The sequence below is a fragment of the Porites lutea genome, chromosome 1 (genome assembly GCF_958299795.1).
Source record: "Porites lutea chromosome 1, jaPorLute2.1, whole genome shotgun sequence".
Classification (NCBI taxonomy): domain Eukaryota; kingdom Metazoa; phylum Cnidaria; class Anthozoa; order Scleractinia; family Poritidae; genus Porites; species Porites lutea.
In genome coordinates, this window is record NC_133201.1 from 48,573,086 (window position 1) to 48,584,765 (window position 11,680).

General features: G+C 39.6%; 1 protein-coding gene across 1 annotated transcript; it reads right to left on the reverse strand.

The window, feature by feature from the left end:
- Positions 1–4,646: 4,646 nt before the first annotated feature.
- LOC140953500 (frizzled-10-like) lies at positions 4,647–8,065 on the reverse strand. The gene has a single exon (XM_073402911.1). It carries the CDS (start codon positions 7,947–7,949, stop codon positions 5,763–5,765), a length of 2,187 nt encoding a protein of 728 aa, XP_073259012.1. The 5' UTR covers positions 7,950–8,065; the 3' UTR covers positions 4,647–5,762.
- Between the last annotated feature and the right edge of the window lie 3,615 nt (positions 8,066–11,680).

The window sequence follows — 11,680 nt, forward strand, 5'->3', positions numbered from 1 at the left end:
GGAACGAAATGTCTTTTCGGAACTTGGGTTCTTTCCGTGGCTTTTAATCCTGTTAACCACAGCTCCCCAAGCCCAGTTACAGAAATTTTCCACGCCAACGTAGGAAACACGAAGACTCCTAGGTCGGAAACTTCAGATCCTTGTCTGTTCCTGGCCTGGCTAGTTTCACTCCTGATTAACAATTGTTGTTTCAAACTTAAAACTATACTGCTGTTAATGACGGATCCTTTTCCCTTACAGACGAGTACAAAAAAACCGCATGACCTGCTTCAAATTTAGAAATGAGATTTTAATTTAGTGTCTTTGGTCGAAGGCCAAGAAAACGACTATCTTTTACAACGGCAATTTATAAAGACGCATTGAAAGATGTCTTTCACCCTTATCCCGTAAGCCCTAAGAGTGATCAGCATCAAATTTCTCCTTGTAATATCAATGCTTTGTAACGCAGAGTGATCATGAGAATTACGGACATGATCACACAAGATGTATTTGCTTGATATTTAATCAACTTCTCCCCACTACTTCTGTAGGAAATGAATAGCAGCAAGAAATGAGAATTCAAATTTTGATCTTAGGGTTTAAAGGGTTAAAACTATCATGAAGTCTCAGGCTAATCTCCACAACTGCTACGGGGGCAATCGCTATTTCTAATCTTTTCTCTTACAGACGAAAGTTATCCTCCGTAAAATACTTTTGCGGTGCGTGTTAGCATCACAGAGAGACAAAACCAACGGCGGGTTCACGCCAAGACCACATTCATTTGACACTGAAAGTTGTAAACCTGTGGACAAAATCCTTAAATGTCACCACTCAAAAAAACCTTTTAGGTAGAATTTTAGAATGGTACTACTTATTTCTGAGGAAAGTTTGCAAAAAGAAATTTTAGAGTACACCAAATCAGTGAAAACAGTGCCGTCGTGCAGAAGAAAGTTCCATTGATGCCAACTTGGTCTGAAAAAGTGTGCAGCTAGGATGTGCATTTTTTTTTTTTAGTTTCTGTTTCTTATGATTAGCTGAGAACTGTTATATTTGTTTTCACCATTGTAACGAGGATTATAAGGATCATCAATGAAATTCACCAACACAAACCTAAAGTGTTCACGTGTAATTGCTTTTGACATGTAGTCAATTTAAAATTGTTCATTCAAGAGATGGCAAGACTCAGAAGAAAAGACCAAAAGAATGTAACTGTGTTACACCCTTGGGGAGCGCCAAGACTGGATCTTAGTGCGGTATTTTGCCCTGAAGCCTCGCCTTCTCATTTTTTTTTTCGTCGAAGGATGTCTTGTTAATGTCTTTTTCGATAGGGCGAATAATTGGTTGTTAGGAGAAAAACGGTTTTATGGAGCGACGCTGTTTTACCTTTTGGGGGCGAAATCGTGTTTAGTTAATGGTGTGAGCGTGCAAATTAAACCTCTTAGACCGTTCGTCAGGTTCAAAATGGTAATATTTGCCTTTCAAAATATTACAAATTGTAATTTGGAGACTATTTTGAGTTTTGACTGCGGCTTCTTTTGGGAGTAAAAGCCTGGGCTAAGTGATCGGAAACGCAGTACAATGTACCTTGATGTTAGCTTCGCCGGTTACTTCATGCGAGTGGAATGTTAACGGTACCTCCCAAAATGTTATTCCAACGCTAAAATTACACAACGTCCAAAGCCACGTCACTCCCCACCCACATTAAAGGAACAAAAAATAAAAACCAGAAATGCTTTGTATTCTTTAATCCATCCGATTACTTGAATAGTGGGCAACGCCAACCATTATTCCGGCAGAAAGAAAGAAGTTTGTATTTGAATGGTTCAAGTAGACCACACGCTATTAAAGAATGGCGCGGAAGTTTTTTATACACCATAAATCAATGAATACTTCATGACTGGTTAGACCTTCGGAAAGTTCTACTGAATAGTTTTCGTTATTCCAAGCTCAAACTTGAAACTTAGCAAATATCACAAAACTTTAATTATAGTTTCCTCCAGTTTGGAGTCGAGGCTGCCCATAGAAGTTCATAAATATGTTGGCAAGAGAACAATTTCCGCGGCCATTACAAAACCATTATATTAAAATAAAATCGTGTATTAGCCTGTTTTGAAAGAGAAGGTATTGAAATGGACTGCTATTGGTGGTCTTAAGGTGGTTTTATCATTAAATTCTCATCATTTATGAAATCTAGGCTCATTGACCGGTAGTCAATTCAAATTTGCCTCGTTAGCATTTCATTCTCAAAGTGGTGAACATTTTTATTCTTCTTAAACATGACAGATGTTCTGTTTGATACAGAAGAGCAAAGAAAACCACCAACTAAAAATAAATTCTACCAAATCATGGCGATTGCCCTAAAATTCATGCAAAGCGGAGTTCGTTGGGAAAAAAAAGATATCTATTTAGACTGGTTATGGAGTAGACTTAAGAGCAGGGAAGATGGTTATCGTCTTTACCGACAATTAATTAAGTCATTTTGCACACAATACGCGTATACATGTATACGGCGCGGTGTTGCATATTGAAAGTAAATGCCGGATTTCAAATCATTTTTTAATGCACACTAAGTGGGAACTTCCTTTGCCCTATTAGAGTCTTTTCTCTTTGTTAGTTTTCGTTGATTTTCGTTGAATTTCAATTTTCTAACTTCGGCGGAAAGTATAGAAGGATTATTAAAGATAGCAGTACATAAATCCCACAAAATGAATATTTAAACAGCTGATTTAAAATCCCTTTGTCTTGCACTAATTGCAAGTAACCGAACTTGCCTTTTCTTTATGCATTTTGTCTTGATTTGAAGATGCATTTTATCGATAGTTCGGCGCGAATTCACTTCCTAATTGACGATAAAATGACAATGTCTTCCCACTTAGAAATGGTGCCTGTGTTTTCAAAATAAAATGTGCCTCAGGGTATTTTTATTTTATTTTTATTTTTTATCAAACGCAGCCAGTTTTGATTCAGGGGACGTCTTTTGCTCTCATTTTGTTCGTAAAAAGACAACTGTTCAAGTTGGTCGCGATAAGGCAAGTGATAAAGTGCGGCAGGATTTTATACAGGGGCACCCAACGAGAATATAGTTCAAAACCACTTAAACATAGCATTGTTAAACGTATTTTAGTATTTAAACGGTAGATATAGGTATTTTTATTCTCTAAAAATTTTTCATCTGTTCGGATTTCCTAGCTGAAAGTCTAGTGATCCGAAAACTATAGGGATCAAAACTTACCTTTTCGAAAATTTTAAAGGCTCCCGAAAATTCTAGGTGACCTTTTTAGGGTAAAAATCCGTTAAAAATGGGCAATTCTACCATTTTTTAGATGTTCGAGAAATCCTAAGAGAGGCAGGCAAGCAAGAAATTTTACAAGAAATGTTCCGAAAATTCTAGATCTCAAATCGTCTTCCGAACCTTCCGAACAGATATTTTCCGAAAATTGACGTTGGGTGCCCCTGTTTATAGAAAACTAAGACTTTTGAAGTTATGAGACTAACCCGTGGTAAAAAAAAAAAAAAAGAAATCGTATAATTCACACGTACGAAAAGTGCCGGTTTCAGATCACTGAAACGTTTTCTCTGAAACGTTTTCTCTGTGATCTGATTTACATTTTCACTGGTACATACCGTATGTATTCCTCAAATGGCGATGGCAGATGTTATGAAAAAAAAAAAAACTAATATCTTGTTCAAGCCGCAAAGACTGAGCGTGACGTGTCGGTGACTATGTTTGCTTTTCTCTCTCAGTGCTTGATATATTGGTGTGATTTCCTGAAACGAAGCTTGAGTACGTGTCATTATTTACCGATCATGCAATAAATGTCGTAACTCGAGATAGGAAAAGTGATAGCTGAGGTCAGAAATAAAGACTCTTGATTTCTCCTTTTTGCTTTTGCCCTACCCGAACTTAGTCCTTGAAGAAAAACTGTTTTAATATTTTTAAAAGAACTCTAAGCAATTGTTGGAAAAAGTCAACTGTCATTACTAAACAAACACTTTCCTTTTCGGTTTAAAACTATAAATGGCTGTATTTTTTAAGTTGTGTTCGTCGAGGTGGCATACCGACCATATGATAACTCATTCATTCTTCGATCGGATTTCCATTGTTAAGTATTTCTGCCTTTTGTTGATTTATTTCTCCCTTAATTCATTTCACTCAAAAAAACATGGGGTTTTTAGGAGACAAAATTGCCCCTCGAGGCAGGAAACCACACATAACGCCGGAGACTTGCTTATCAGTGATTGGGGAAAGACTCCGGAAATAATGCCAATAAGCTTGAGAAAAGTGCATACGTGTTTAGCAAACGTCTTGGAAGTTTGCCCCAGAGCGCACTCGTTTGTGTTTCTGTTGGTTTTATGGGACTGATAAATTGGATTTTAGTTTCAAAGAAGCCGTCCCCCTAAATGACGAAAAGATAATGTTTTGTCTCGGTTGGCGCTTCAAACTACCGCGCTGATTCGGTATTTTCAAAACTGTTGTGTCTGCGCGAAGAAAGAAGAATATGATCAAACGCAATCGGATCTTGTGGTTTTATTTTTCACGGGATAGCCAAAAAAGCTAACATATGAAAGGATTGTATTGAACAAGAGATTGAAAACTGTCAGTGAAATTCAAACAAACAAACTAATTTGCCTTGAAACACAAGAGGCATCACTAGGGACGAAAGTACTTGAAGGAGATTAAGTCTTTATTTTCTGCATTTACAAGTGAGAGAAAAAAAATCCTTATTCAGTCAGTTAACGAAAGCCACAAGCTGTGAATGACAAATACACGCATATTAAATTGAAAGCACGATGAATTTTAAATAGTACTGAATAATTGAAAATAAAGCGCGGTAATTTACAATATATGTCGCGTTAGCTTGAACAGACCATCATCGAGGAATCGAGGGATGAGACTCCAAAAACTCAGATCTGCGCGGTTTATACTAGGTTATTCTACGTACGTCACGTTCGTCACATGAGTTTATGGATGGCTAAGTTTTTAGAAAAGAAATCTGATGAGAATTAAGCAATCAAGTGTTGACAACATAGCAAAAATATGAATTGCAAATACGCTTCTCTCATTAATTGCCGTACAGCCCCTCAACTCCTGGGGAAAAAAGGAAATATTCACATTACACAAGTTTTAAACAACTAAACAACATAATTTCTCAGCGTGGACTCTTAAGTAACGCTGTTTATGTTAATCTTGATACAGTTTTCACTCAGTACTTGACAAAACGTACAAGCAAAAAACGCATTATTGGGTCACCGTGTTCACTGAACGATTTCCTAATAAAGGCAAGCTGTTTTTCGACCTCCTAAATCACTGGCGTGTTCAACACATGATGTTAAATTTTTAGAAAAATACTCTACTTTTCCACCTTCGGACGTGCTCAGATATTTTTATTTTTATTTTAAACAAACTCTCATCAAAACGATTTTGTCGGCTATATCTCAAGTGGACGCAATTAAATCCAGAATTAACACGACCTAGGTTTTAAGCGTCATGCTTCAGCAAAATGAAATGTCAAGGAGGTTCGACGTGCATTTGACCTGGATTACAAAAAAGTCAGTTTTCTTCCTCCACTGCGCTGTTTCGCGTTTTTAAAAAACCTTTACTCCAAATCCAGTGGCGCACCCGCTGCGCTTCAGTTCATAATCTTAATGAGGCCATTTGAAACGTGTGAAAGTGTCAAATGGAAGCAATAATCTGTTTTCTTTAGGAAAGCACTTTCCATCCGCGGCGCGGCGGTGTTCTACTCTTCCCGCAAAGTTAGACGATATTTTATCTGTTACGCTTTTTACACCGTAGCGCCAGCAGCCACGCTGCTCGCTTTGCTTTGAGGCAAGCTAGGCGAGGGGACAGCCAGGGAAGTCGCAGCTGTTGAAGCACTTTGTGGATAAGGGGCTGGAGCGTTAAATGCATAAGGGAAATTTGTATTGGCCGCAACGCGTCCCTGATTATTTTTAAAACTGTTCTGTGAGGCCTGCGTGAGAGGTTTCTTCTCTGCAGACTTCTCGTCCCCTCCGGCGCATTTCTTTTGGTAAAAGCCACGCCAAGCTTGAAAAGTTTTTGTCGACCAAATCCACATGTTTGATGTTATGCCTACGGCTAAAAGCATGAAATATTTTACGGTGAAAAGCTCTACGCTAGGTCCTTGCTCCTCAACGCAGCTTTCTACACCCTGGCAGCGCAAAACGTTCAATCGCCAACGCTCCATATTAGCGTGTTCGTAAAAGTAACAAGCGACAACGGCCGTGACAGGAACCGTGTACAAAACTGAAAACACGCCGATTCGAACCATGAGCTTTTCGAGTTTGTTCGTGTCGGTTTCCTTGTTCTTTAAAACCATGCGAATGCGGAAGAGCGCGATGAAACCCGCCAAGAGAAAAAGCGTGCCCAAAATGAGATAAAGTGATAAGGGTGCAAGAACGTAAGCCCCTAGGTTTCTCTTGTCACTGTTGCCGACGTAACAGAGCCCGCTAAGTTCATCTGCGTCGACTTTTCTCAGGATGAGAACAATGATTGTTTGAACTGCAGGTACAGTCCACGCAACGATGTGAAAGTAGGTCGCTTTGGCTTCAATCGCTTCTTGTCCCCATTTTAATCCGGCGGCCAGGAACCATGCAAAGGTTAGGGCTACCCACCAAAGCGCCGAGGCCATTCCGAAGTAATAAAGCATAAGAAAGACAACAGAACAACCAGCATGGTCTGCAATGTTCATACCCGCTGTAACAACATACTGTCTCTCTTTGTCGCATATAATTTTCTCCGTACCAGCAATCGCCCTCACTATATAGGCCATCGAATAAAGGTTGTAGCACAGGGAGAGAAATATGATGGGTCGTTCCGGGTATTTAAATCTTGAAGTGTCGATCGCGAACGTTAGAACTGTGATTGTAGTTGAGATGAAACACAATACGGACCATACAGTAACCCACGTTTCTACAAAACGTCGGTTACTCGCGGTGAAATAGACGTCCTCTCCGCACCTGGGGACACAGATTTCATCCTCGTATTTGTCAACGCGTATAAAACTTTTACTCAGCGCGTTTCTCGTGTCGTTTCTGCACATTGCTGACGTGCTTATCGCTCCTACATTGGTGTTATTAGGCTTCATTTGTCCGGTATCATACTCCGTTGTTGGGGCTGCTGTTGACTTGACGGTTGCCCACGGACCGGGTAGCTTTCCTAATCGTTCCAACAAATCTCTATACGTGGGGTCCATACTGTCGACATTTTTTAACAATTCAGTCATGTTTACGGGCCGATGTTCCAGGTTCGGTGCAGCCATGCACAATCTGCTAGGATCGCTCTTGGCTCGCGGGTCACCTTGATAAGGCATTAGATTGCAGTCCAATGTGCCGGGCCAGTCGAACCCGAACTTCTGCATCACGGGGGTACAACCATTACGCGCTGCCTCGCACATTGATCTACACGCGTAAATCGGACGATCAACCTCCTCGACACACATAGGCGCGAAAACAGAACACAGAAAGAAACGTAACTGCGGCGCACAGTTCACCGCCACCAGGGGAGTGAATTCTTGAATTTTTGATGCTGCATCTTCTTCCTTCTCTTGTCCTAAAAAGTTGGGATATCGGGTTGTGTTGTAGCCAATGTTCGCACAAAGCGGGATCGTAATTTTCTGACATTTTGATTTTTTCCCCTGAAATCCAGGTAAAATAGCCAGAAAGATGAGCAAAAGCCCAAAGAAACGGCTCCAAACAGCCATCGATCTTCTTTGACGCTTCATTATTTCTTTGTTGGATTGAGCTAACAAGAATCCGTCCGTCACTTTACAGAGAAAAGCCGCAACTGCAAGTAATAGCCATTGATTATTCTCATTCGTTATTTGCTTTGAAATTGGAAATGCCAAGCGTATCCGAGCGAACCCGTCTCTCCAGCTGCCAATCACGTCTTTGTTTCTATGACACCTGTCTTGTTGCTCTAATCCCTCCAGTCGCGTGGACCAATCAGGAGTCATAAAATCGCGATCAAAGACTTCCGTCAGTGGCTAGAGATGAAAGCCCGACGGCAGTGTTTGCGGTCTTTGTCGGGGCGTTTTCGTAGTGTAATAACAACACGTCCAACGGAAATTAGTCTTATTTGGCTCTTCAGGAAGAGCCTTCAGTGGAAGATTTCATCAGGTTATTAAAATGCATTTATGCGATGTTTTCCAATTATCACCAAAAAAAGTTTTCCCTTAGGAATTCTAATTGGGCTCTTTTATAGATTCTGTAAGAAAGCGATAACTGAATCATGCTAAACGCGATCTTGAAAAAATCTGCGTTCAATTTGTTACAAGTGGTATTTTGGAGGCCTTATCTGGTGAACAACAGAATTTTCGGCTTAACCCCTTTATTAGTCTTCAAGTTTGAAGGATAATGAACTCTGCAACTTTCGCCTAATGATGCGTGGAGCTATCGAGATAAATTATTTCATTTTTCTTTGGTAGCCGTCATTGTCTTGCGCTGCGCTTATACCTTTTCTCTTTTCAGGTCTGACAAGGCGTGACTTCAAAGACGGCTTTGAAAAAAAATCATTCCGCCTGAATAAACAACTATATTCTCAAAGTGTGTCAGCACCAATCGCCTTAATCGAATCTGCGCTGCAATATGACTCAATTGTGCCCAAGGAACTCTGCACGGAAAACAGTGCAATTCAACTCTTCTATCGCTCATTTTTCCATAACGAAAGCTACATCGTTCTTCAAGCGCGACTAACTCTGTGTAATGTTATGGTATATCGGTTTAATCAGGGTTAAATATAGAGTTTCGCAGGAGCGAACAAACAAGGACCCTTAATTGAATGCCGACAAAGATCCAAGAAATGATATTGGCTTGATAAATCCACGTTGATTGAAATACACCTTGTTCGGCACTGGCGTCATGACATTATGAACCCCATCTTCTCTAAAAGGGTTGCGTTTCTGCATACTATGTTTTTATTCCAAACAAAATTTTATCGCGAAAAGACTTCACAAAAAAGCCGATATTTTGTTTTGGCTCTTGAATGTTGTAAATCAAACCTTAATGTGTTTTTCAAACCATCGCATTGTTGGGTTTGTTTGTATTGATTAGGAATCACAGCTTTCGAAAGGCTAGTGCTGAGAAAGTTTGTTCAACAATAGCATAATTATATGTCTCGCAAGATTTGCATGTTTATTATCCAAAGGTCCTGTTCGTCGCCAGTACCTTATTGTCCGTGTAGTTATGAGTAAGGAACGACCGCGAGTACTCTGGAACGAGCCGAAACTCAAAACTGAAATGACGTAAAAAATTAGCGTGTGGCTTGACCAACATTAATTTTTGATATCATCATCATCAACATCAAACAGAAACAAACAAATGAACAAGTTACTTCTTTGGTTTCCTCGCTCAAGTAGGTAAGGGCGCGTTTATTCTCCCTTTACTAAGCTACGCCTTTTATGCAGGGTGGGCTAACTCCTTCAATAACGTTTTACTAGCCCATCGCCAGATGTCTTATGGCAAAGGTGCTCTTTTCCTGACTTTTTCTTCTTTTTGGTTTCCGCAACGAGACTTTCTAGGGGTGGACTTTTTTTCTGTGTTATATTCCCAAATCCCAATTCCCCCGTCACCTCCAAGGTTAGCAAAATGTCATTGCAGCGGAAAGTTTTGTTTCTAGAATACTATACCAAAATACTGCTGAGAAAGTTTAATTTGACAAAAATCCAGAGGCAAAAGTTTGAACTTCATGAAGTCCAATAAGCCGTACCAGTGATATGTAACCCTGCTGAAGAAGTTTTATTTGGAATAGTCACACTGTCATTGGATTGCATAGGATATCATCTGCACAAGTTGGAACATCTTAACTTACACTATAAATGATCTGTCTGCATGACGGTACTCCGGTTATTTTGTGCCAGTATGCATTTGCTCATTAGTTTTTAAGTGCTGAAAACGTCCCAGGCAGAGCTAGACCCTTGTAGACCATAGCTTAGTTTTCGCCGTACGACCCGCGACTTGGCATGGCCAGTTATTAAGTCTGTTATCAAAAATATAATATGAAGCCTGGTTGGAAGAAACTCCCACGTTTTTTCTGAATTTTTAAAGAATGTGCCCAGTTCAGTTAAATATACGTATTTGTACCGGACCTATGTTTTAATATTTGTTTGGTTTACCGGTAATGTGGTCACTTCCCGGAAATAAGAAATTGTGCCGTAGGATAAACCGGTGTCTGCCCTCTATAATAAAGTTTGAATAGGAGAGTTAAATCATTTACGATACTTAAATCTTGGAAGTAGTAAAAGGCTGCCCTTGTATCATAGACTGAGTAGGAATTATGAACTGATTCATTTGAATTTCTGGGAACCGGGAGAACTAAGGTGCGGTAAAGAAGACTTCTAGACGGGTGTCCATGTCATAAAGCTGTCTGGAGAAGTTGCTTTCATGAGTTATAAGAATTTTTAGTTCCTTGCTCATCCAGTCAATTATGATTCCTAATAATATCTATGCAAATGGCAGAAATAAATTTTTCAGATGTTATGAAAAGTTGTTAAGCTTCATTTCTTTACATTTGCGCTATTCGTCAGTTTTAGCTTAATTTTTCCCCACTGAAAAAAAAAAAGCAAACAGATCAAAGATAGTAGTTTTATTTTTATTGCGGTTTTTCATTTTCGTTTTTATCTATTAGGTATTATCTTTAGCGTTGTTGAAAGATGCAATACGGTAGAGTAAAACAATTTTCTGATAACATCTCTTTATTGCATCCGCGCGCTCTATAATTCTGATAGCATTATGACCTTACACAAACTTTGAATCTTTTCCGTTCCAATCTAGGCGCGGGCCCAAGCTTGAACCACTCCTTCAACAAAGTTAGATCTTAGAATATTGCACCTTCTCAGTTATGTTTTTGTGGTTCTTCCTCTTGACAAATGTACTGGTTTTTTAAAGTCAGTATTAGACCTACGTGTTCAACCAGTGTATTCGATAGCGATTAACAGGGAGTATTTCAAACGTGCATGGTTCTTGAGCTTATATGCGCCTTAAAGTAAGATCAATTGGAGCATATTTTTCAGCTCCAGTTGATCCAATTGTATCACAGTGACTGAAATGGCCGATAAGACACTAAGGTCTTTCGGCTTTTTTTCTTCCTTTGGATTAAGTTCTGCCGTTTCCTTCGTGGGCATTTGTCTTTCCACGGCCTCGTCCACAAGATCTGCCTATAGTGTAGCCGAACCGGTGCCAAAAAAACGATACTTCACCTATCTCCTGTTTATACCTACACTTGTTTAAGTGCCGGTATGTGCTTTTAAATGTTCCTTGCTATTTTGACTTTGTGTTTCCGTGGAGATAATGTTTTGTAATGAAGTGCGTGGGCAATGGTCAAACAGAAGCAATCTCGTGAAAAAAGACTTGAAAAATGTTTCGAAGCGGAAGTAAGTGAGAGTTCAAGAAAGGGCAAACTCAAGAACAAAGCAGTCCGTGAACTGGTCCAGCAAACACTGAGTGGGCGAGTCGGACCTATGTAAAAATCCTAACCCTATAAATATGAAACCACCGATCTCAAATTAAAAACGTGTGTTTCAGCCCCGGTTTATGTATTGAGTTTCTTCATTGAATGAAATTATACTACCGTGTGAAAAAAATTAGGTATGGTTAGTTCAACGTAATTTGTTCAATGCGTCAATGCTAGGCATTCTGAAGTTTCTGATTGCCGGATCGCCGTACCCCTTGGAATGATTTCGTGTCTCGC

Coding starts and splice junctions, on each gene's coding strand:
- LOC140953500 (XM_073402911.1), bottom strand. CDS start 7,949: ATGACTCCTGATTGGTCCACGCGACTGGAGGGATTAGAGCAACAAGAC.